The 26,428-nt window shown below is 44.5% G+C and overlaps 1 protein-coding gene across 2 annotated transcripts in view; it reads left to right on the forward strand.

The window, feature by feature from the left end:
* Positions 1-26,428, forward strand: part of LOC141110387 (beta-1,4-galactosyltransferase 3-like) — a 163,677-nt gene that overhangs the window by 89,703 nt on the left and 47,546 nt on the right. The window contains exons 1-2 of one of the 2 annotated variants that reach the window (XM_073601707.1): positions 10,578-10,719; positions 10,835-11,492. In XM_073601707.1, coding sequence (XP_073457808.1) covers positions 11,234-11,492 — 259 coding nt within the window. In that variant the 5' untranslated portion in view covers positions 10,578-10,719; positions 10,835-11,233. Of the gene's footprint in view, positions 1-10,577; positions 10,720-10,834; positions 11,493-26,428 lie in introns of those variants that run through there. The other variant, XM_073601706.1, reaches the window with a different exon arrangement.

The raw sequence follows: 26,428 nt of genomic DNA on the forward strand, positions 1-26,428 counted from the left end.
TACACTTTTCTTTCACTCATGGTTAGTGTTTGGCTGAAGTCCTTTATTATCAATCAACTGTGTTTACTGTTTTTTTTTTTTTAAAATCATAATTTCAACAGAAACTACCCAAATGACCCTGATCAAAAGTTTACATACCCTGGTGATTTTGGCCTGATAACATGCACACAAGTTGACACAAAGGGGTTTGAATGGCTATTAAAGGTAACCATCCTCACCTGTGACCTGTTTGCTTGTAATTAGTGTGTGAGTATAAAAGGTCAATGAGTTTCTGGACTGCTGACAGACCCTTGCATCTTTCATCCAGTGCTGCACTGACGTTTCTGGATTCTGAGTCATGGGGAAAGCAAAAGAATTGTCAAAGTATCTGCGGGAAAAGGTAGTTGAACTGTATAAAACAGGAAAGGGGTAGAAAAAGATATCTAAGGAATTGAGAATGCCAATCAGCAGTGTTCAAACTCTTATCAAGAAGTGGAAAATGAGGGGTTCTGTTGAAACCAAACCACGGTCAGGTAGACCAACTAAAATTTCAGCCACAACTGCCAGGAAAATTATTCGGGATGCGAAGAAAACCCCACAAATAACTTCAGGTGAAATACAGGACTTTCTGAAAACATGTGGTGTGGCTTTTTTAAGATTAAGGATGAGCTCTGGCGTGTTCGCACAGCCCACACGCAGAGCCCACCAGGAAGTCGGCACTGTGCTAATCACAGGCAGTGGGACATTTCCCGATCTCTGTACGTACGATCTCCTACTGTATGTAGAAACATAGCCACCCTGCCTATCAGTGCCTCCTCATCAGCGCAGCCTATCAGTGCCCATCAGTGTAGCCTCAATCGCTCACATCAGTGAAGGAGAAAAATTACCTGTTTGCAAAATTTTTATAACAAACTATGAAAAAAAAATTTTTTTTTTTTTAATTTTGTAATTTTTTTAACCACTTGCCGACCGCCGCACGACTATATACGTCGACAGAGCGGCACGGGCAGGCAAAAGGACGTATATGTACGTCCTTGCCTGCCCGCGGGTGGGGGGTCCGATCGGACCCCCCCCCGGTGCCTGCGGCGGTCGGCAAATCTCCCCCGGCGATCGGAGGTGAGGGGGAGGCCATCCATTCGTGGCCCCCCCCTCGCGATCGCTCTCAGCCAATGGGATCATTTCCCTGCCTCTGTATTGTACACAGAGGCAGAGGAAATGATGTCATCTCTCCTCGGCTCGGTATTTTCCGTTCCGGGCCGAGGAGAGAAGACTGCAATGTAAGTGCACCAACACTACACACACAGTAGAACATGCCAGGCACACAAAACACCCCGATCCCCCCCCCGATCGCCCCCCGATCCCCCCCCAATCACCCCCCCCCCCCCCCTGTCACAAACTGACACCAGCAGTTTTTTTTTTTTTTTTTTTTTTTTCTGATTACTGTATTGGTGTCAGTTTGTGACAGTTACAGTGTCAGGGCAGTGAGTGTTAGGCCCCCTGTAGGTCTAGGGTACCCCCCTAACCCCCCCTAATAAAGTTTTAACCCCTTGATCACCCCCTGTCACCAGTGTCGCTAAGCGATCATTTTTCTGATCGCTGTATTAGTGTCGCTGGTGATGCTAGTTAGGGACGTAAATATTTAGGTTCGCCGTCAGAGTTTTATAGCGACAGGGACCCCCATATACTATCTAATAAATGTTTTAACCCCTTGATTGCCCCCTAGTTAACCCTTTCACCACTGATCACTGTATAACCGTTACGGGTGACGCTGGTTAGTTTGTTTATTTTTTATAGTGTCAGGGAACCCGCCGTTTATTACCGAATAAAGATTTAGCCCCCTGATCGCCCGGCGGTGATATGCGTCGCCCCAGGCAGGGTCAGATTAGCGCCAGTACCGCTAACACCCACGCACGCAGCATACGCCTCCCTTAGTGGTATAGTATCTGATCGCATCAATATCTGATCCGATCAGATCTATACTAGCGTCCCCAGCAGTTTAGGGTTCCCAAAAACGCAGTGTTAGCGGGATCAGCCCAGATACCTGCTAGCACCTGCGTTTTGCCCCTCCGCCCAGCTCGGCCCAGCCCACCCAAGTGCAGTATCGATCGATCACTGTCACTTACAAAACACTAAACGCATAACTGCAGCGTTCGCAGAGTCAGGCCTGATCCCTGCGATCGCTAACAGTTTTTTTGGTAGCATTTTGGTGAAATGGCAAGCACCAGCCCCAGGCAGCGTCAGGTTAGTGCCAGTAGCGCTAACACCCACGCACGCACTGTACACCTCCCTTAGTGGTATAGTATCTGAACTGATCAATATCTGATCCGATCAGATCTATACTGGCGTCCCCAGCAGTTTAGGGTTCCCAAAAACGCAGTGTTAGCGGGATCAGCCCAGATACCTGCTAGCACCTGCGTTTTGCCCCTCCGCCCGGCCCAGACCAGCCCACCCAAGTGCAGTATCGATCGATCACTGTCACTTACAAAACACTAAATGCATAACTGCAGCGTTCGCAGAGTCAGGCCTGATCCCTGCGATCGTTAACAGTTTTTTTGGTAGCGTTTTGGTGAACTGGCAAGCGCCAGCGGCCTAGTACACCCCGGTCGTAGTCAAACCAGCACTGCAGTAACACTTGGTGACGTGGCGAGTCCCATAAGTGCAGTTCAAGCTGGTGAGGTGGCAAGCACAAGTAGTGTCCCGCTGCCACCAAAAAGACAAACACAGGCCCGTCGTGCCCATAGTGCCCTTCCTGCTGCATTCGCCAATCCTAATTGGGAACCTACCGCTTCTGCAGCGCCCGTACTTCCCCCATTCACATCCCCAACCAAATGCAGTCGGCTGCATGAGAGGCATTTTTATGTCCTCCCGAGTACCCCTACCCAGCGAACCCCCCCAAAAAAGATGTTGTGTCTGCAGCAAGCGCGGATATAGGCATGACACCCGCTATTATTGTCCCTCCTGTCCTGACAATCCTGGTCTTTGCATTGGTGAATGTTTTGAACGCTACCATTCACTAGTTGAGTATTAGCGTACGGTACAGCATTGCACAGACTAGGCACACTTTCACAGGGTCTCCCAAGATGCCATCGCATTTTGAGAGACCCGAACCTGGAACCGGTTACAGTTACAAAAGGTACAGTTACAAAAAAAGTGTAAAAAAAAAAAAAAAAAAAAAACACAAACAAAAATATAAAATAAAAAATAATAGTTGTCGTTTTATTGTTCTCTCTCTATTCTCTCTCTCTCTATTCTCTCTATTGTTCTGCTCTTTTTTACTGTATTCTATTCTGCAATGTTTTATTGTTATTATGTTTTATCATGTTTGCTTTTCAGGTATGCAGTTTTTTATACTTTACCGTTTACTGTGCTTTATTGTTAGCCATATTTTTGTCTTCAGGTACAGCATTCACGACTTTGAGTGGTTATACCAGAATGATGCTTGCAGGTTTAGGTATCATCTTGGTATCATTCTTTTCAGCCAGCGGTCGGCTTTCATGTAAAAGCAATCCTAGCGGCTAATTAGCCTCTAGACTGCTTTTACAAGCAGAGAGAATGCCCCCCCCCCCCCCCCCCATCGTCTTCCGTGTTTTTCTCTGGCTCTCCTGTCTCAACAGGGAACCTGAGAATGCAGCCGGTGATTCAGCCAGCTGACCATAGAGCTGATCAGAGACGAGAGTGGCTCCAAACATCTCTATGGCCTAAGAAACCGGAAGCTACGAGCATTTTATGACTTAGATTTCGCCGGATGTAAATAGCGCCATTGGGAAATTGGGGAAGCATTTTATCACACCGATCTTGGTGTGGTCAGATGCTTTGAGGGCAGAGGAGAAATCTAGGGTCTAATAGACCCCAATTTTTTCAAAAAAGAGTACCTGTCACTACCTATTGCTATCATAGGGGATATTTACATTCCCTGAGATAACAATAAAAATGATTAAAAAAAAAAAAAAATGAAAGGAACAGTTTTAAAATAAGATAAAAAAGCAAAAAAATAATAAAGAAAAAAAAAAAAAAAAAAAAAAAAGCACCCCTGTCCCCCCTGCTCTCGCGCTAAGGCGAACGCAAGCGTCGGTCTGGCGTCAAATGTAAACAGCAATTGCACCATGCATGTGAGGTATCACCGCGACGGTCAGATCGAGGGCAGTAATTTTAGCAGTAGACCTCCTCTGTAAATCTAAAGTGGTAACCTGTAAAGGCTTTTAAAGGCTTTTAAAAATGTATTTATTTTGTTGTCACTGCACGTTTGTGCGCAATTTTAAAGCATGTCATGTTTGGTATCCATGTACTCGGCCTAAGATCATCTTTTTTATTTCATCAAACATTTGGGCAATATAGTGTGTTTTAGTGCATTAAAATGTAAAAAAGTGTGTTTTTTCCCCAAAAAATGCGTTTGAAAAATCGCTGCGCAAATACTGTGTGAAAAAAAAAAATTAAACACCCACCATTTTAATCTGTAGGGCATTTGCTTTAAAAAAATATATAATGTGTGGGGGTTCAAAGTAATTTTCTTGCAAAAAAAAATAATTTTTTCATGTAATCAAAAAGTGTCAGAAAGGGCTTTGTCTTCAAGTGGTTAGAAGAGTGGGTGATGTGTGACATAAGCTTCTAAATGTTGTGCATAAAATGCCAGGACAGTTCAAACCCCCCCAAATGACCCCATTTTGGAAAGTAGACACCCCAAGCTATTTGCTGAGAGGCATGTCGAGTCCATGGAATATTTTATATTGTGACACAAGTTGCGGGAAAGAGACAAATTATTATTATTTTTTTTTTTTTTTTGCACAAAGTTGTCACTAAATGATATATTGCTCAAACATGCCATGGGAATATGTGAAATTACACCCCAAAATACATTCTGTTGCTTCTCCTGAGTACGGGGATACCACATGTGTGAGACTTTTTGGGAGCCTAGCCGGGTACGGGACCCCGAAAACCAAGCACCGCCTTCAGGCTTTCTAAGGGCGTAAATTTTTGATTTCACTCTTCACTGCCTATCACAGTCTCGGAGGCCATGGAATGCCCAGGTGGCACAAACCCCCCCCCCAAATGACCCCATTTTGGAAAGTAGACACCCCAAGCTATTTGCTGAGAGGTATAGTGAGTATTTTGCAGACCTCACTTTTTGTCACAAAGTTTTGAAAATTAAAAAAAGAAAAAAAAAATTTTTTTTTTTGTCTTTCTTCATTTTCAAAAACAAATGAGAGCTGCAAAATACTCACCATGCCTCTCAGCAAATAGCTTGGGGTGTCTACTTTCCAAAATGGGGTCATTTGGGGGGGTTTTGTGCCACCTGGGCATTCCATGGCCTCCGAAACTGTGATAGGTAGTGAAGAGTGAAATCAAAAATGTACACCCTTAGAAATCCTGAAGGCGGTGATTGGTTTTCGGGGTCCCGTACGCGGCTAGGCTCCCAAAAAGTCCCACACATGTGGTATCCCCATACTCAGGAGAAGCAGCTAAATGTATTTTGGGGTGCAATTCCACATATGCCCATGACCTGTGTGAGCAATATATCATTTAGTGACAACTTTGTGCAAAAAAAAAAAAAAATAAATAAATAAATTGTCACTTTCCCGCAACTTGTGTCAAAATATAAAATATTCCATGGACTCAACATGCCTCTCAGCAAATAGCTTGGGGTGTCTACTTTCCAAAATGGGGTCATTTGGGGGGGGTTTGTGCCATCTGGGCATTTTATGGCCTTCAAAACTGTGATAGGTAGTGAGGAGTAAAATCAAAAATGTACGCCCTTAGAAATCCTGAAGGCAGTGATTGGTTTTCGGGGCCCCGTATGCGGCTAGGCTCCCAAAAAGTCCCACACATGTGGTATCCCCATACTCAGGAGAAGCAGCTAAATGTATTTTGGGGTGCAATTCCACATAGGCCCATGGCCTGTGTGAGCAATATATCATTTAGTGACAACTTTTTGTAATTTTGTTTTTTTTTTTTTTTTTTTTTCATTATTCAATCACTTGGGACAAAAAAAATGAATATTCAATGGGCTCAACATGCCTCTCAGCAATTTCCTTGGGGTGTCTACTTTCCAAAATGGGGTCATTTGTGGGGGTTTTGTACTGCCCTGTCATTTTAGCACCTCAAGAAATGACATAGGCAGTCATAAATTAAAGACTGTGTAAATTCCAGAAAATGTACCCTAGTTTGTAGGCGCTATAACTTTTGCGCAAACCAATAAATATACACTTATTGACATTTTTTTTACCAAAGACATGTGGCCAAATACATTTTGGCCTAAATGTATGACTAAAATTGAGTTTATTGGATTTTTTTTAGAACAAAAAGTAGAAAATATCATTTTTTTTCAAAATTTTCGGTCTTTTTCCGTGTATAGCGCAAAAAATAAAAACGGCAGAGGTGATCAAATACCATCAAAAGAAAGCTCTATTTGTGGGAAGAAAAGGACGCAAATTTCGTTTGGTTACAGCATTGCATGACCGCGCAATTAGCAGTTAAAGCGACGCAGTGCCAAATTGTAAAAAGTGCTCTGGTCAGGAAGGGGGTAAATCCTTCCGGGGCTGAAGTGGTTAATCTTAAGTCTTTTTTTGTTTATTTAGCAAAAAATAAAAAACCCAGTGGTGATTAAATACCACCAAAAGAACGCTCTTATTTGTCTGAAAAAAAAATTATATAAATGTCATATAGGTACAGTATAGTGTGACTGCGCAATTGTCATTCAAAGAGTGACGGCGCTGAAAGCTGAAAATTTGGCCTGGTGGGCAGGAAGAGGGTTGAAGTGCCCGGTAGGCAATTGGTTAAAAAATAAGGAATAAAAAAAAAAAATAAGATTAAAATATCTATCTATCTATCTATCTATCTATCTATCTATCTATCTATCTATCTATCTATCGATATATCTCTCTATATATATATATATATATATATATAGATTATATATAAATATATACCGTATTTATCGGCGTATAACACGCGCCGGCGTGTAACACGCACCCCAAGTTTAGGAGGGCATTTTAAGGAAAAAAAACTTACATTTAAATGTCCATCAATGCAGCCTCATCAGTGTTCATCTGTAGCCTTGTCCATCATTGCAGAATGATCAGTGTCCATTTGCAGCTTGCCCAGTGCCATTTTCAGCCTTGCCCATTGTCATATGCAGCCCTGCCCAGTGCAGCCTTGCCCATTGTCATAAGCAGCCTTGCCCATTGTCATATGCAGCCTTGCCCAGTTCAGCCTTGCCCAATGCAGCCTTGCCCAATGCAGCCTTGCCCAATGCCGTGTGCCGTTTGCGCCATTTAAATCTGCCGCCGAGATAGACAGAGCCTGTGTACTCGGCTTGTCACGCCGCCCCGCCTCCCTGCTGAGGATGAGAAGCGAGTGCTTCCGAAAAAGACCGAGCCGAGTATACTGTGTACTCGGCTCGGCTCGCAGTCCCGCCCAGTCCTGCCATTGGACGGCGTGTTATGTCCATCAAAGGAGCTGGGCGTGACTGCGAGTGGAGCCGAGCACTAGGCTCGGTCTTTTTCGGCAGCGCTCGTTTTTTTCCGGCGGTGCTCGGTCTTTCCTCGCGGCGCTCGCTCTTTTTCGGCACACAGACAGTGGGGATCGGCATATAACACGCACCCACGATTTTCCCCTGATTTTAAGGGGAAAAAAGTGCGTGTTATACGCCGATAAATAAGGTATATAGATAGATAGATAGATATAATATATCTATCGATAGATATATATAATATATCTATCCATAAATATATAGAGATAGATATATATATCTATATCTGTATATATATTATATATATATATCAATAGTATATAAAACATATAATTAATAATAAGAATAGTCATATACTAAAACAGCGCTGTGTTGAGCACATAAAAAAAGATGTGTGGCCAACTACACACAGACAAAGTCCATAAGAATAGTGCGATAAAAATTGTGGTTCAGAGGGTGTTCAAAGTAGATCCTAAAGCATGTCACTGCGTGCACCTTCCACCGATCACTCCAACTCCACCATGTGTGAACACACTCCCCTCAGGGGATCAAACTCACCAGAGCTAAGTTAAATAAAAGCCTCCAAGATAGAGATTTCCTGGGCCACCTTAATAAAGCACTTCTCCAAGTCATAGGAAGATTGAGGGGCTCCAAAGGGATTAAAAAACAAGAGAAGAGCGCAAATAGCGTAATTCCGTTTTATTAATAAAAAGCACCCATCACATCATATCTCCCCCATCACTAACAACGTACTAGAATTAAGCAGTTAAACAGCAGATAGAGTGAACATCACCGTGCACTGCACCGTAGAAGTCTGGTACCCGTCTCAGCAATCAAGGAGCGATAGTGGCTTCCTCGTTCCGGGTCTGACCACGATGGAGCGCACGCTTCCGGCATTGTGTAGGCCACGCACTGACGCGTTTCGTCATATCCTGACTTTAACAGAGGGCGTGCCTACACGACAAATACGCCGGGCTTAAATTATCCCGCCCCCCACCTCCGCAGCCAATCACAGCTTAAGGAAGTAGACAGGTGCACGTCAACCCAGCCAAAGAAACAGCGACGGCTTTCAACAGGAGGGGGAGAGGGACAAACAGCCCCACACTGCACTATTACCATATGACAGCCATAATGAAACAAAACCATATATAATACAGGGGATGGGAACAGCTGCGGGCAAGCATTCAATACCGTCCCATCTCTTAAACCTACATTCTTATATCTTCAGGTTTTATCATAATACATTACAGTTGATGTTAAACAAAGATAATGATAATAATAAATTAATACAATACAAACAGACAGTGTGCTCTAATCATCACATATCGATCAGTAGTCTACTATAATTTAAGCCCGGCGTATTTGTCGTTTAGGCACACCCTCTGTTGAAGTCAGGATATGACGAAACGCATCAGGGTGTGGCCTACACGACGGCGGAAGTGACGCGTGCGCTCCATCGTGGTCGGACCCGGAACGAATAAGCCACTATCGCTCCTTGATTGCTGAGACGGGTACCAGACTTCTACGGTGCAGTGCACGGTGATGTTCACTCTATCTGCTGTTTAACTGCTTAATTCTAGTACGTTGTTAGTGATGGGGGAGATATGATGTGATGGGTGCTTTTTATTAATAAAACGGAATTACGCTATTTGCGCTCTTCTCTTGTTTTTTAATCCCTTTGGAGCCCCTCAATCTTCCTATGACTTGGAGAAGTGCTTTATTAAGGTGGCCCAGGAAATCTCTATCTTGGAGGCTTTTATTTAACTTAGCTCTGGTGAGTTTGATCCCCTGAGGGGAGTGTGTTCACACATGGTGGAGTTGGAGTGATCGGTGGAAGGTGCACGCTGTGACATGCTTTAGGATCTACTTTGAACACCCTCTGAACCACTATTTTTATCGCACTACTCTTATGGACTTTGTCTGTGTGTAGTTGGCCACACATCTTTTTTTTTATGTGCTCAACACAGCGCTGTTTTAGTATATGACTATTCTTATTAATTATATGTTTTATATACTATTGATTGCATTACATTGTTTTTTAAACAGCAGCTTTTTTCTCCGCACCCTTGGTTTTTATATTTTCAAAGGGTTCTGTAGATATTCTGTGAAAGTGTCATTTCCTATACTGAATGTTCTGGATTAGTGTTTCTAGGGATCTGTGGCGCTGAGTGGTGTATTATAGGCCGAGTTATACACTGTTTGCTACATTATATCTATGTATATATCTATAGATAGATATAGATATAGATATCTATCTATAGATATATCTATATCTATATCTATCTATAGATATCTATAGATATAGATAGATATATAGATAGAGATATATATATATATATATATATATATATATATATATATCTATATATAGATAGAGATATATATCTATATCTATATATAGATATATATCTATATCTATATATAGATATAGATATATATCTCTATCTATATATAGATATATATATATATATATATATATATATATATATATATATCTATAAATAAATATAGATATATATATATATATATATATATATATATATATATATATATATTTAGATATATATATCTATATAGATAATATTATCTATATAGATTGATAGATATATCTATATATATATATATATATATATATATATATATATATATATATATATATATATATATATATTTAGATATATCTATCTATCTATATAGATAATATTATCTATATAGATATATATAGACATATATATATAATATTTGGGGTTTCTAAATAGTTTTCTAGCATAAAAATGATGTTTTATTCACATGTAGGAGAAGAATGTTAGAATTGTCTCAGACTGGAAGTCATTAATAAGGGCTGCAACCTGAACAATAGTAATAATAATGTGTAAAATGGAATTAGAAGGTAAATCTGCGGTGGGGTGGCTCCCCCGTGTTCTCCGGTGTTCAGTGCTCTTTGATGTGATATGAGAAGTGTGTTTACATTGTGATTCGGGGAGAGGTTTGGTCTTCCAATCTTTGTTGGTCGGCTCCTTCTCCATGTGATGTTTGGTATTGATGACACAGCACCAATCACATGGAACTCCCCACAGGACAGCCCTTGGGTGGGATCTTCCCTTTTCATTCCTCTATGTATCAGAGCAGTTACCTAGTTGCTGACTGGCTGTGTAATTCCCCCCTCCCCTCCTTCCTTCCTTCCTTTTCTTCTCTCCGTCATCCTGTATGCTTCACTTCCTAGTAATTGCTACAATGTAGCGGGAGGGAACCGATTGTCTACATCAGAGCTTCAGGTGCCTCAGATGCCTTCCTAGTCTGTGATTTAGTTACCCTTCCTGGTCTAACCAACAATCTTCCCTTTTGCAGCGTGTCTGACGATCCTTTTTTTTCTTTTTTCCTATTTTTAAGGCTCGGGAACATCTGGGATGTCACAAATCGCTGCTTCGGCTTTCAACGATTCTTCTGGTGAGCGACGATCTCTCTGTGAAATATAGCAGAGACATCTAAAGAGCGAGTGCCGCATGTGCCTTACTTCTCGCTGCCTGGTCTTGTTCCATCACCTCGGCTTTGTGAAGCTTCCTCAGACACTTCTCTCTGCTCTACAGAATCCTTCTTTTTTTTTTTTTTCTAAGCATGCTACGTGGAAAAAGGAGATGAGAGAGCGGCAAGCTGGAGGAACGAGTGTAAACTTGCTGCTTTCCGAACCCTAAACTGGATGGTGGACACGTTTTTTGGTCTTTTTTTTTTTTTTTTTTTCTCTACCTGGGAGGGGGATTTCTGTAAAAAGAAACTGAAAAAAAAAGAAAAATGACCATCACAAAGGCCCGCTACTTGATCCTCTTCTTCTGCGTGCAGCTGGTGGTGATGGCGCTACTGTACCGCGAGGGCTACCGGAGGAGGGTGGCGTACTTTTTTGGGATTTTCTACAAACCTGACTCTTTAGTGACACTCACGCCTCAGAACTCGTCCTTGCCTGGGGATGTTTACGCCAATCTCAGTTTGATAGTCAAGCCGGCCGGGAGTAAGGAGGTGCTGCCATATTGTCCGGAGACGTCACCGTTTTTAGGTAGGTGATCACACAATCCTGATCTGGTGGGGGAGGGGGGGGGGTAACCATAAGTTTGAGGGTAGTTGCAAGGGTTGCTCTAAATCAGTGGTCTCTAAGCTCAGGCCTGGGGGCCAGATGTGGTATTTTTCCCACTGATACCAATGTTGGGGCACTATTCCTCCCACTGACACCAATAATGAGGCACTATGTGCCCAACGATTTCCAATGATGGGGCACTATTCCTCCCACTGACACCAGTAATGGGGCACTATTCCTCCCACTGACACCAAGTATGGGGCACTATTCCTCCCACTGACACCAGTAATGGGACACTATTCCTTCCACTGACACCAATGAGGTGGCACTATTCCTTCCACTGACACCAATAATGGGGCACGATTTGCTGCAACTAGTACAAATAATGGGACACTATTCCTTTCACTGACACGAGTGACGGGACACTATTTCTCCCACTGACACCAATGATGGGGCACGATTTGCCCAACGAATACCAATGATGGGGCACTATTCCTCCCACTGACACCAATAATGGGGCACTATTCCTCCCACCGGCACCAATGATGGGGCACTATTCCTCCTACTGACACCAATAATGGGGCACAATTTGCCACAACTAGTACAAATAATAAGGCACTATTCCTTCCATTGACACCAATGACTGGGCACTATTCCTCCCACTAATACCAATGATGGGGCACTATTCCTTCCACTGACTCCAATGATGGGGCACTATTCCTCCCACTGACACCAATGATGGGGCACTATTCCTTCCACTGACTCCAATGATGGGGCACTATTCCTTCCACTGACTCCAATGATGGGGGCACTATTCCTTCCACTGACTCCAATGATGGGGGCACTATTCCTCCCACTGACACCAATGATGGGGCACTATTCCCTCCATTAATACCAATGATGGGGCACTATTCCCTCCATTAATACCAATGATGGGGGACTATGCCTCCCACTGATACCAATGCTGCAGCATTATTCCTCCCATTTATACCAATGCTGGGGCAATAAGCACTGGCATTGATATGGGCACTAATAGGAAGCACTGGTGGGCAGTAATAGGGAGCACTCATAGGTGGCACTGGTTTGCACTGATTAGCAGCCGTGATGGGCACAGTGTGGGACCAATGTCCCTGTAACAGAAGCCGGTTAACGGCTTTCCGCCTTTCTCATCGCGCTGTCAGCGTGAAGAGAAAAACAGCCAATAACCGGCTTCTGTTTACTTCTGTGATCAGCTGTCATTGGCTGACAGCTGATCACGTGGTAAAGGTTCGCGATGTGATTGGCCCTTTACCCTGTTCTGTGATCAGGCCGCGCTGTAGCCGTCTTTCGGGTATAGCGCGGGCGGAAGGTGGTTATTTGGGTGACGCACCCCATTGAAAATGTTCTTGTAAAACGAATTGGGCTCCTCAGGAGAAGTTCATCGCCGGCTCAGGGCCCCGAGGTGTGTTGTTATGAGGGTGATGGTGTGAAGGAAGCTCGCCACAAGCTGGCCACGTGTGGGTACGTTTAGGGCACGCTCACTATTGTAGATATAGAATGTGTAGATGATAATGTCTTGTGGATTCAGTTCCTCCTCGGAGATGCTTTGTGTGGACCTCCAGTTTGTCACACAATCTAGAACATTGCTGGTAAAGCCGTATTAAACCCAAAAGCAAACGTTATTATATTGCAGATTACCAATTCCTAGATGTGATGGCTGCATTCGTTTTCTTTTTTTAAGGCATTCTTTCTTCTAGTTTCATCTGGTGATCCAGCCAGTAAGTCTGTTGTTTTTTTTCCGGAAGCTCAAGCTCTCCAGCAGACTGTATCAGTTAGAGGGACGAGACAAACCATTTAACACCGGCAGGGGTGAATACAATGATCAGCTTTTATGTATTCATGTAAAACCCTTATCACAAAAGGAAAAAAAGTAAACTGTTTGCTGTAACTAATTAGAAAGAAAGGTTGAGCTGCAGTTTGGCTTCAATTTGTTAGTGTATTTAAATCTGCTGGTACATTTTAACACTTCCCTCTCCCCAGACTGACAATGCTGCTGTCCCCCCCCCCCCCCTGTGCTCCTTCCTCTAGAGCAGGGGTCTAACTGGTGGCCCTCCAGCTGTTACGAAACTACAAGTCCCATGAGGCATTGCAAGCGTGACAGTTACAAGCATGACTCCTCCCACAGGCAGAGGCATGATGGGACTTGTAGTTTTGCAACAGCTGGAGGGCCACCAGTTTGAGACCCCTGCCCTAGAGTTTTGTCTCACTAATACAGGAGGTGTGTTATTGGCCGGATCACCAGGTGGAAACAGAGGGGGAAAAAGCCAAAGGAAAGAAAACTAATGCAGCCACCACATCTAATGATTGGTAAGCTGCAATATATTACATTTATGGTTTTGGGTTTAGTATTAAAGCTGGAGTCTCCAAACTTTCCAAAGAGAGAGCCAGTTTACTGTCCTTCAAACTTCAGGGGGGGGGGGGCTTGACTGTGACCAGTGGGAGAAGAAAATGCCCCATCATTGGTGACAGTGGGAGGAATGGTGCCCCATCATTGGTGACAGTGGGAGGAATGGTGCCCCATCATTGGTGACAGTGGGAGGAATGGTGCCCCATCATTGGTGACAGTGGGAGGAATAGTGTCCCATCATTGGTGTCAGTGGGAGGAATAGTGTCCCATCATTGGTGACAGTGGGAGGAATAGTGCCCCATCATTGGTGACAGTGGGAGGAATAGTGTCCCATCATTGGTGTCAGTGGGAGGAATGGCGCCCCATCATTGGTGACAGTGGGAGGAATAGTGTCCCATCATTGGTGTCAGTGGGAGGAATAGTGTCCCATCATTGTGATCAGTGGTGGGACTAGAGCCCCCGTCTTTGGTGTCAGTGGGAGAAATAGTGCCCCCATCTTTGGTATCAGTGGGAGGAATAGTGTCCCATCATTGGTGTCAGTGGGAGGAATAGTGCCCCATCATTGGTGTCAGTATGCGGAATAGTGTCCCATCATTGGTGTCAGTGGGAGGAATAGTGCCCCATCATTGGTGTCAGTGGGAGGAATAGTGCCCCATCATTGGTGTCAGTGGGAGGAATAGTGCCTCGTCATTGGTGTCAGTGGGAGGAATAGTGCCCCATCATTGGTGACAGTGGGAGGAATAGTGCCCCATCATTGGTGACAGTGGGAGGAATAATGCCCCATCATTGGTGACAGTGGGAGGAATAGTGCCCCATCATTGGTGACAGTGGGAGAAATAGTACCCCAACATTGCTACTAGGGCCGAAACAACTAATCGATTAATCGACAACTAATCGATTATGAAATTAATCGATTATGAAAATAGTAATCGATTAATCGGCCAGTAACATAATTGGGTTAGAAAAGCTAAAATTAGCCCTATAAAGTACAAAAAGAGCAAATAATCTCTACTGTAAATATTACTTTCACTGTTACAAAGTAAAAAAAACTAAGGGCTAATTTTTTTTTTTTTTTTTTTTTAAACTCCATTATGTTACTAAATGTCTTAGGCCTGGTTCCCACCTATGTGTTTTTTGGTGCTTTTTGCAGAAATGCACTACAGTTCATTTAACATTCACATCTATGCCTTTTCAGCTGCTGTGTATTTGGAAAGGGTCAAGGACCTTTTTCAATGCAAAACGGTGCTTTTTTGGTTCAATATACTTCAATGGAGAAGCTGCAGAAAAGCATGTAATATTACAGTTCTCTTTTGAAAATCTGCAAAACAGATTTTTTTTTCTTTAACCGCTAAGCCACCGCCCACCGTCATATGACGGCTGGACGAGGCTTCTGTTGTTCTGGGAGGACGTCATATGACGTCCTCGCCCTCCCGAGCCACTAGGGGGCGAGCGCGCGCCGCCGGCGGCGCGGGCGCATGCCCGCTGCGTCGCTCGGGACCCGGTGCGCGTGCCCGGCGGCCGCGATGTCCGCCGGGCACTCGCGATTGCCGGGTAACAGAGCAGGAGCGTGGATCTGTGCATGTAAACACAGATCCACGTCCTGTCAGAGAGGAGAGGAGACCGATGGTGTGTCCCTTGTACATAGGGACAGCGATCGGTCACCTCCCCCAGTCAGTCCCCTCCCCCCACAGTTAGAATCACCTCCTTAGGTCATACATTAACCCCTCGAGCGCCCCCTAGTGTTAACCCCTTCCCTGCCAGTCACATTTACACAGTAATCAATGCAATTTTATAGCATTGATCGTTGTATAAATGTGAATGGTCCCAAAAATGTGTCAAAAGTGTCCGATGTGTCCGCCGCAATATCGCAGTCACAATAAAAATCGCAGATCGCCGCCATTACTAGTAAAAAATAAATAAATAATAAAAATGCTATAAATCTATCCCCTATTTTGTAAACGCTATAACTTTTGCGCAAACCAATCAATATACGCTTATCGCAATTTTTTTTTACCAAAAATATGTAGAAGAATACATATCGGCCTAAACTGAGGAAAAAATTTGTTAAAAAAAAAAAAAAATTGGATATTTATTATAGCAAAAAGTAAAAAATATTGTGTTTTTTCAAAATTGTCACTCTTCTTTTGTTTATAGCGCAATAAATAAAAACCGCAGAGGTGATCAAATACCACCAAAAGAAAGCTCTATTTGTGGGGAAAAAATGATAAAAATTTAATTAAGGTGCAGTGTAACATGACCGCGCAATTGTCATTCAAAGTGCGACAGCGCTGAAAACTGAAAAATGGCTTGGGCAGGAAGGGGGTGTAAGTGCCCTGTATTGAGGTGGTTAAATAAAATTTGATCTGAGTCTGATATTTACCAGATTCAACCTCTAATAGTATATAGAGTATATCTCTTCTGTCTGTTATTCTCAGAGAGGATTAAAGATTTTACTCCCTAACCATATAGTTGGTTATTTATATTTACCCCTGCGTATAAAGATATTTAGGAATAAATTACCTATTTTTAAATTTTACATATTAACTAAATTATAAACCACACTTTTTTTTTAAGGTTATTAACCGATTAATCGATTAATCGAAACAATAATCGGCCAACCAATCGATTATGAAAATAATCGTTAGTTGCAGCCCTAATTGCTACCCAGCCCCCGCAAGTATTTAACACTTTTAGCTATGTGAACTGCTGATCCCCCCCCCCCCCCCCCCCCCCCCCGTTCCACGCAGTGGTTCATTCTGTCGGCTTGTATATCCCTATAGGACATAAAAGCCAGCTGGAGATACCACAGCAAATGACAGAGGAAACGGGTGTGGGGGAGCGGGGGGGCGTTTTAAGAGACCGCCACCTACAAAGATAATAAAGTGCTTTAATGGCAGGTTAGTTCGGGTGACACAAGAGGAACATTCGGCAATAACACCGAGATTATAACGTCACAGCAGCTTTTCTCAGAACTATTGAGGAGGTCCGGCACTTCACATACTTTTCCTATTTAAATAAGAACTCCAGTCAGAGCCATAACATTCTTTTTATTGGTCTTAAACAATTGTAAAAAAGTTACAAGCTCACAAACATCGAATAACTTGTCATATTCCGAATGTAAAGGGTTATAGAAGGATAAACATAGTCAGACTCCTCTGATTATTATTACATATGGTTACTCTTTCATTGGTAGAGAGATATAAAGGCAAACCTGCTGTGGTCTATAATTGTTGTGATATTTTGACCAGGTCAGCTCAACCGGGATTTAGTGTAAGAGTCACTCCATAAATCCCGGACTTCATTTCCTTTTTCCATATAACCTTCTCATATGGGACAATCTGGTTAATTAACATTTTCCACAGATATATGCTGGGGGAGGGGGTGCAATGTGTTCATCAAGTTAATAGCGATGGCTTTACATGCCATGAACTATGTTTCTTTTAAGAAAAATAACCGGACAGTTCCAAATGAGATGAACAAAATCGGCCCCAGACCGGAAACATTTTATACCCCTGGTGAGCAACAACCTGCGGCCCCCAGGGCCCCTGTGAACACTGATCTGTGTTCCCCTATTGCTGTGTTATGACAGTGATCTCTAGCAGTCTTGTATAAAATGTATCTCCAGCCTATGACTGTCTCTTGAGGCAAGTTCCCCTTCTCCAGTAACTCCTATATTATGTTCACAGTCTCTAACAGTCTCCTACAGCATGCCAGCAGTCTCTGACCAGCTCTTGTATCATGTCCGCAGTCTCTGACCATCTCCTGTATCATGTCCGCAGTCTCTGACCATCTCTTGTACCATGTCTGCAGTCTCTGACCAACTCCTGTATAATGTCCGCAGTCTCTGACCATCTCTTGTATCATGTCTGCAGTCTCTGACTATCTCTTGTATCATGTCTGCAGTCTCTGACCATCTCTTGTATCATGTCTGCAGTCTCTGACCATCTCTTGTATCATGTCTGCAGTCTCTGACCATCTCTTCTATCATGTCTGCAGTCTCTGACCATCTCTTGTAGCATGTCCGCAGTCTCTGACCATCTCTTGTAGCATGTCTGCAGTCTCTGACCATCTCTTGTATCATGTCTGCAGTCTCTGACCATCTCTTGTATCATGTCTGCAGTCTCTGACCATCTCTTGTATCATGTCTGCAGTCTCTGACCATCTCCTGTATCATGTCCGCAGTCTCTGACCATCTCTTGTATCATGTCCGCAGTCTCTGACCATCTCCTGTATCATGTCCGCAGTCTCTGACCATCTCTTGTACCATGTCTGCAGTCTCTGACCAGCTCTTGTATCATGTCCGCAGTCTCTGACCATCTCCTGTATCATGTCCGCAGTCTCTGACCATCTCCTGTATCATGTCCGCAGTCTCTGACCATCTCTTGTATAATGTCCGCAGTCTCTGACCATCTCTTGTATCATGTCCGCAGTCTCTGACAATCTCCTGTATCATGTCTGCAGTCTATGACCATCTCTTGTATCATGTCTGCAGTCTCTGACCATCTCTTGTATCATGTCTGCAGTCTCTGACCATCTCTTGTATCATGTCTGCAGTCTCTGACCATCTCTTGTATCATGTCTGCAGTCTCTGACCATCTCTTGTATCATGTCCGCAGTCTCTGACCATCTCTTGTATCATGTCCGCAGTCTCTGACCATCTCTTGTATCATGTCCGCAGTCTCTGACCATCTCTTGTATCATGTCCGCAGTCTCTGACCATCTCTTGTATCATGTCCGCAGTCTCTGACCATCTCTTGTATCATGTCCGCAGTCTCTGGCAATCTCCTGTATCATGTCTGCAGTCTCTGACCATCTCTTGTATCATGTCTGCAGTCTCTGACCATCTCTTGTAGCATTTCTTGTAGCTCTGATGAAGTGAGGATTTGTCCCCCCCCCAAATTGCATTGGCTACCTTTTTGCTTTCTTGTTGTCACCTGTGGGATTAATAACCTTTTTGTGGTGTAGAAGCCCTTAAATTTTATGTTGATTCGTTGTAACGTAATATGTGATGGGCAGTCCTGAAGGCTACTCACCAACAACCATGGTGTCCTACTGGACCTTTGGAGGAGTTTGCTAAAAGAAAATTGAAAAGATAGGAGCACTACACTAGTTTGTACAGTCCATAAAAGATTATATTCTGGAACAAAGCCAATGTGTTTCAGGGGTTTAACACTCCCCTTCATCAGGGCTTGTAGAACAATGACCATTGGGTGAGAAATACCACCCTGGACTGTACGCTGGAACCCAGGTAGGCAAATACAGATCATATATAGGCCAGGGGTCTCCAAACTATGGCCCTCCAGTTGTTCAGGAACTACAATTCCCATCATGCCTAGTCATGTCTGTGAATGTCAGAGTTTTGCAATGCCTCATGGGACGTGTAGTTCCGCAACAGCTGTAGGGCCGTAGTTTGGAGATCCCTGATATAGGCTTTTGGACAGTTGCGTCCAATGATAGTTTAAATGTTATGGAGTGTATGGACTATTGTGACGCTCCTATCTTTTCAGTTCTGTGGAATCAATAATACTTTGGACTCCAATGAAATTTGTTTGTTTGTGGCTCACCTACATGTAGATTTCTCAATTTGAGTGACCTTTACCTGCTTGTTTTAAGAGCTGCCAAACCCAAGCTGTCAGGGTCAAGTGATGACTTTATTAACTGGCCGAAGATCTGTGTCCAGAGCCTTGTTTCTATTTTCCCAAGGAAAGTCCTGACGGTTGGCATTGGCGGCCCCAAGGTTTTCTATATTGGCAGGGGATTATAGATCCTGGAGGCTGGCCATGGATATTGGGGGTCCCCAGCCATGATCCTGAAATTGTTGTGTTTTTTTTTTTTTTTTTTTCCATTGGCTTTGCAGTAAAAGTGATCACTTTGACCTTTCTTGGAAGGCCCCCCCCCCGCCTGCCGACGTTCCTGGGCTCACCCTTTTCACCGAGGAGTCCGGCACCACTATTACTAAGCCGAAAGCGACAAGGATTTCTCACTTCCTGTTTCAGTACAAGGGGCTTGTTCACCCCTAGTGATAGCAATATATGCAAATGAAAACAAGTGTAAAACAAAAATTATGCAAACGTCAACGTAGGTCCTTTTTTGCATATGCAGGGCCTGGATAAGGGTGTACCACCAGTCTTCCTGTACGGGGCCTGGGCCAGCAGGGTGAATCGGATGTGGGCAGGGAGAGGATGATTGGTGTGGGGCAGGCGAGGAGGTCATTTCTGGAACTGATCCCCTGTACTCTCTGCAGGAGCTGAAAGCTGGCTTCTTCTCTTCTCCCTCCCATTGGCTTTCAACTGCTGCAGAGAGAGAGAAAGAATCAGTTCCAGTAATTTCCCCCCTGCCGCCACACCGATCATCCTCCCTGTGCACCATATGTTTCCCCCTGCTGCCCAGGCCCCCCCTGTGTGCCCTCTACTCCCACAGTGCTGCTGGCTCACTGTGTTCATTCATAACTGATGCATTGGCTGTGTGGGGCCCCGTGTCAGGTCGTCTGTCTGGGGCCCCGTGTCAGGTCGTCTGTCTGGGGCCCCGTGTCAGGTCATTTGTGTGGGGCCCCGTGTCAGGTCATTTGTGTGGGGCCCCGTGTCAGGTCATTTGTGTGGGGCCCCGTGTCAGGTCATTTGTGTGGGGCCCCGTGTCAGGTCATTTGTGTGGGGCCCCGTGTCAGGTCATTTGTGTGGGGCCCCGTGTCAGGTCATTTGTGTGGGGCCCCGTGTCAGGTCATTTGTGTGGGGCCCCGTGTCAGGTCATTTGTGTGGGGCCCCGTGTCAGGTCATTTGTGTGGGGCCCCGTGTCAGGTCATTTGTGTGGGGCCCCGTGTCAGGTCATTTGTGTGGGGCCCCGTGTCAGGTCATTTGTGTGGGGCCCCGTGTCAGGTCATTTGTGTGGGGCCCCGTGTCAGGTCATTTGTGTGGGGCCCCGTGTCAGGTCATTTGTGTGGGGCCCCGTGTCAGGTCATTTGTGTGGGGCCCCGTGTCAGGTCGTTTGTGTGGGGCCCCGTTTCAGGTCGTCTGTATGGGGCCCCGTTTCAGGTTGCCTGTGTGGGGCTCCGTGTCGGGTCGTCTGTGTGGGGCCCCGTGTCAGGTCGTCTGTGTGGGGCCCCGTGTCAGGTCGTCTGTGTGGGGCCCCGTGTCAGGTCGTCTGTGTGGTGCCCCGTGTCAGGTCGTCTGTGTGGGGCCCCGTGTCAGGTCGTCTGTACGGTGCCCCGTGTCAGGTCGTCTGTACGGTGCCCCGTGTCAGGTCGTCTGTGTGAGGCCCCGTGTCAGGTCGTCTGTACGGTGCCCCGTGTCAGGTCGTCTGTATGGTGCCCCGTGTCAGGTCGTCTGTACGGTGCCCCGTGTCAGGTCGTCTGTGTGGGGCCCCGTGTCAGGTCGTCTGTACGGTGCCCCGTGTCAGGTCGTCTGTGTGAGGCCCCGTGTCAGGTCGTCTGTACGGTGCCCCGTGTCAGGTCGTCTGTATGGTGCCCCGTGTCAGGTCGTCTGTACGGTGCCCCGTGTCAGGTCGTCTGTGTGGGGCCCCGTGTCAGGTCGTCTGTACGGTGCCCCGTGTCAGGTCGTCTGTACGGTGCCCCGTGTCAGGTCGTCTGTACGGTGCCCCGTGTCAGGTCGTCTGTACGGTGCCCCGTGTCAGGTCGTCTGTGTGGGGCCCCGTGTCAGGTCGTCTGTACGGTGCCCCGTGTCAGGTCGTCTGTGTGAGGCCCCGTGTCAGGTCGTCTGTACGGTGCCCCGTGTCAGGTCGTCTGTATGGTGCCCCGTGTCAGGTCGTCTGTACGGTGCCCCGTGTCAGGTCGTCTGTGTGGGGCCCCGTGTCAGGTCGTCTGTACGGTGCCCCGTGTCAGGTCGTCTGTACGGTGCCCCGTGTCAGGTCGTCTGTACGGTGCCCCGTGTCAGGTCGTCTGTACGGTGCCCCGTGTCAGGTCGTCTGTGTGGGGCCCCGTGTCAGGTCGTCTGTGTGGGGCCCCGTGTCAGGTCGTCTGTGTGGGGCCCCGTGTCAGGTCGTCTGTGTGGGGCCCCGTGTCAGGTCGTCTGTGTGGGGCCCCGTGTCAGGTCGTCTGTGTGGGGCCCCGTGTCAGGTCGTCTGTGTGGGGCCCCGTGTCAGGTCGTCTGTGTGGGGCCCCGTGTCAGATCGTCTGTGTGGGGCCCCGTGTCAGGTCGTCTGTGTGGGGAACCGTGTCAGGTTGTCTGTGTGGGGAACCGTGTCAGGTCGTCTGTGTGGGGCCCCGTGTCAGGTCGTCTGTGTGGGGCCCCGTGTCAGGTCGTCTGTGTGGGGCCCCGTGTCAGGTCGTCTGTGTGGGGCCCCGTGTCAGGTCGTCTGTGTGGGGCCCCGTGTCAGGTCGTCTGTGTGGGGAACCGTGTCAGGTTGTCTGTATGGGGCCCTGTGTCAGGTCATCTGTATGGGGCCCCGTGGTTTCTAACAGCAGCCCTGCATGTAAGTAAACAGTGATTGAGCAATAATTCTAGCGCCGTAGCTCACATTTAACTCGATTACCTGTGAATACTTTTGAAGCTTCACCCATGGACAATTTTAGGTGTTGTAGTTTTCCACCATTCCAATTTTAGATCTTGACATGTTTGGTATCTATTTAATTGACAAAACATTTATATTTTTATATTTTACACAATAAATGAGCATTAGAGTGAAGGGGGAAAAAAGAATTTGATGCTCTGCTGATTTTGTACGTTTGCCCACTGACAAAGAAACGATCAGTCTATAATTTTAATGGTCGTTTTTTTTTTTTTTTTTTTTTTTTTTTAACAGTGAGAGACAGAACAACAACAAAAATATCCAGAAAAACGCATTTCTAAAAATGTATAAATTGATCTGCATTTTAATCAGTGAAATAAGTATTTGATCCCCTATCAATCAGCAAGATTTCTGGCTCCCAGGTGTCTTCTATACAGGTAATAAACTGAGATTAGGAGCACTCTCTTAAAGGGAGTGCTCCTAATCTCAGCTTGTTACCTTTATAAAAGACACCTGTCCACAGAAGCAATCAATCAGATTCCAATCTCTCTCCACCATGTCCAAGACCAAAGAGCTGTCCAAGGATGTCGGGGACAAGATTGTAGACCTACACAAGGCTGGAATGGGCTATGAGACCATCGCCAAGAAGCTTGGTGAGAGGTGACAACAGTTGGTGCGATTATTCGCAAATGGAAGAAACACAAAATAACCGTCAATCTCCCTCGGTCTGGGGCTCCATGGAGGATCTCACCTCGTGGAGTTTCATTGATGATGAGAACGGTGAGGAATTAGCCCAGAGCTACACTGGACTATCTTGTCAATGATCTCAAGTTTGCTGGGACCATAGTAACCAAGAAAACAATTGGTAACAGGGCTACGCCATGAAGGACTGAAATTCTGCAGCGTCCGCAAAGTCCCCCTGCTCAAGAAAGCACATGTACAGGCCTGTCTGAAGTTTGTTAATGAACATCTGAATGATTCAGAGGAGAACTGGGTGAAAGTGTTGTGGTCAGAGGAGACCAAAATCGAGGTCTTTGGCACCAACTCAACCCGCTGTGTTTGAAGGAGGAGGAGGAATGCTGCCTATGAACCCAAGAACACCATCCCCACCGTCATACATGGAGGTGGAAACATTATACTTTGGGGGTGTTTTTCTGTTAAGGGGACAGAACAACTTCACTGCATCAAATGGGACGATGGACGAGGCCATATACCGTCAAATCTTGGGTGAGAACCTCCTTCTCTCAGCCAGGGCACTGAAAATGGGTCGTAGATGGGTCTTCCAGCATGACAATGACCCAAAATATCTGGCCAAGGCAACAAAGGAGTGGCTCAAGAAAGAAGCATATTAAGGTCCTGGAGTGGCCTCCAGACCTTAATCCCATAGAAAATATGTGAAGGGAGCTGAAAGTTCGAACGTTAGCCTCAAAACCTTAATGACTTGGAGAGGATCTGCACAGAGGACAAAATCCCTCCTGAGATGTCTGCAAACCTGGTGACCAACTACAAGAAACGTCTGACCTCTGTGATCGCCAACAAGGGTTTTGCCACCAAGTACTAAGTCCTGTTTTTCGAAGGGATCAAATACTTATTTCACTCATTTAAAATGCAAATAAATTTATAACTTTTTTGAAATGTGTTTTTCTGGATTTTTATTGTTATTATTGTGTCTCTCACTGCTAAAATAAACCGACCATTAAAATTATAGACCGATCATCTCTTTGTCATTGGCAAACGTACAAAATCAGCAGAGGATCCAATACTTTATTGTTTGTGTGCACTAAAATTTGTATATATTTTTTTTTCCTGAAAATTTGCATTTATTAAAACGGCTGCGCAAATATTGTGTGACCTTAATTTGCAACAGCCACCATTTTATTCTCCATGGCCTCTGCTTTCAGAAAAGATATATAACGTTTAGGGATTCTAAGTCGTTTCCTGGCAAAAATGCTGATTTTAACACGTATGTGAAAATGTAAAACCTTTCTCCGGTAGTCAAGTGGTTAAACGCAACGATCGCATGTCACACGTTGCCTCATATATTTCCCAACTTCCAGCAGCAGAACAATCTGGATTGATGTGGGAATTGATCGAGACCATCGCATTGCCGTATGAAATGTTATTTACAGCTTTCGTTCGGGCCCCTGGAACCCGCAGATGACAGATTGCTGCGGACTGTTCAGTTCCATGGAACATTTTTTTTTTTTCCTGCCAAATGCTGCCGGAAAGTTGGCACAGAACTGGCATGTATATGGCCAGCGTGAGGATAACCATTAACATCTCTACACAGTAGAACAATATCCATGATTCTGAGCATTGCTTGTGATTATTAGGTAATTATACCCATATTGTACAAGACAATGCGATTTAAATACAACAAAAAAAAAATTTAAATAACTAAAATATGGTGTATAAATTGTTCATGTACCTGGAAGATTGTAATAACGTTTTTATATATATATATATAAAAATGTTATTAAAATCTTCCAGGTACATGAACAATTTATACACCATATTTTAGTTATTTAATTTATTTTTTTTGTTGTATTTAAAAATTATATATATATATGTAAAAATGCAGATTTTTATTTATTTCACATGAAATGTTCATAAAATTACAAAGCCGCAACCTTTAGTGCTTTTACATAAGTACTAATAGATGGCATAACCTACAACTGCCTCATAACCTCCTATTTATTTTATTTAAAGGGTAACTCCACCTTCGTGGGGGAAAACAAAATGGCAAATAAAAAAAAATAATATAGCATATACAATTGCGGCACATATTGTAATTGAATGTTAATAAAAATTCCCTTTCCTAATTTTCTGTAAAATACAATACAACCTGGAGACATTCTGTACACAGATGGTATACAGAGCCCCCCCTGAAATGTAATTTCCTGCTTGTGTGATTGGCTCACTGTTTTTCCCAGAAGTCTGCACTAAGATACAAATCAGACTTTGGGCGTCCTCTGCAACAGAGATATCATTTTTTGATGAGATACCGCCCATTAGGAAATTATATCTAAAAGGTTGCAGACGCTGCCACTTTCACTATTAGAACCCTGCAAGTGCAGCTGCTGATTGACAATTCTAAAGTCACTCCCATTCACTCAGCACGTGGACACAGACAAACAGCTATTTCTTCAGAATAACAAAAGTTTGCAATCTGCAACAAAGTTTGATAAACTCCCTGCAGTGTACATAGATCACCCAGAGGGGAGGGTTTTTTTTTTTTTTCTTAAAGCGGAGTGCCACCCATTTTTTTAAATGTACTATTATCCACATGCCCATCCGCATTGCATTTATAAATCCCCCTTTTTTTTTTCTCTAAATACCTGTCAGAAACCATGAATCTGACCGAGACAAAAGTACAGTTAAATAAATAAAAAAAAAAATAAAGTATTGTAATAAATAAATATTTAAAAGGTTAAATTGTAACAATAATTAAAAAATAAAATAAAAAACACTCTGACACCGCCAACTCCCCCCCCCAAAAGAAAGAGAAGCATTGTTAAAAAAAAATAAATAAAAAAAATAAAAATAAAAAACGACTGACAGTCCACGCGTCATCAGTGCTGCATATTAGTGCCACTGTCATGTGACATTAAAAAAAAAGTATCGGTATCGGTGAGTACTTGAAAAAAAAGTTTTGTTACTTGTACTCGGTCTTAAAAAAGTGGTATCGGTGCAACCCTACTTATTTTACCCGCTGTATATAAAGTCACCGGGTCATGCTGAGACTTGTAGTCCCTCAGCAGCTCTATGGCGGCACGGTTCACAGGTTTGATGCATCCCTTACGGCGGTTATAATTTAGTACTGAACGTCTGTCATAACTTTTTGGAAGGCCGCCCGGCTTCCTGTGAATTCCACCCTTCACTGCGAGGCGTTGAGATTACCCGTGACGGAGCATGTAGATAGGAAAGTGCTTCACATGACTCATTTCACCGCTTCACTCCCACAAACCGTTTTTTACAGCGGAAATGTGGCCGCTAAACCCATCCATAATTCATGGGCCTCCTATACACTTACAGGTCTCTGTGCTCACTACAGGATATGAGAGTGTCTGCC

The sequence above is a fragment of the Aquarana catesbeiana genome, linkage group LG10 (genome assembly GCF_042186555.1).
Source record: "Aquarana catesbeiana isolate 2022-GZ linkage group LG10, ASM4218655v1, whole genome shotgun sequence".
NCBI lineage: Eukaryota > Metazoa > Chordata > Amphibia > Anura > Ranidae > Aquarana > Aquarana catesbeiana.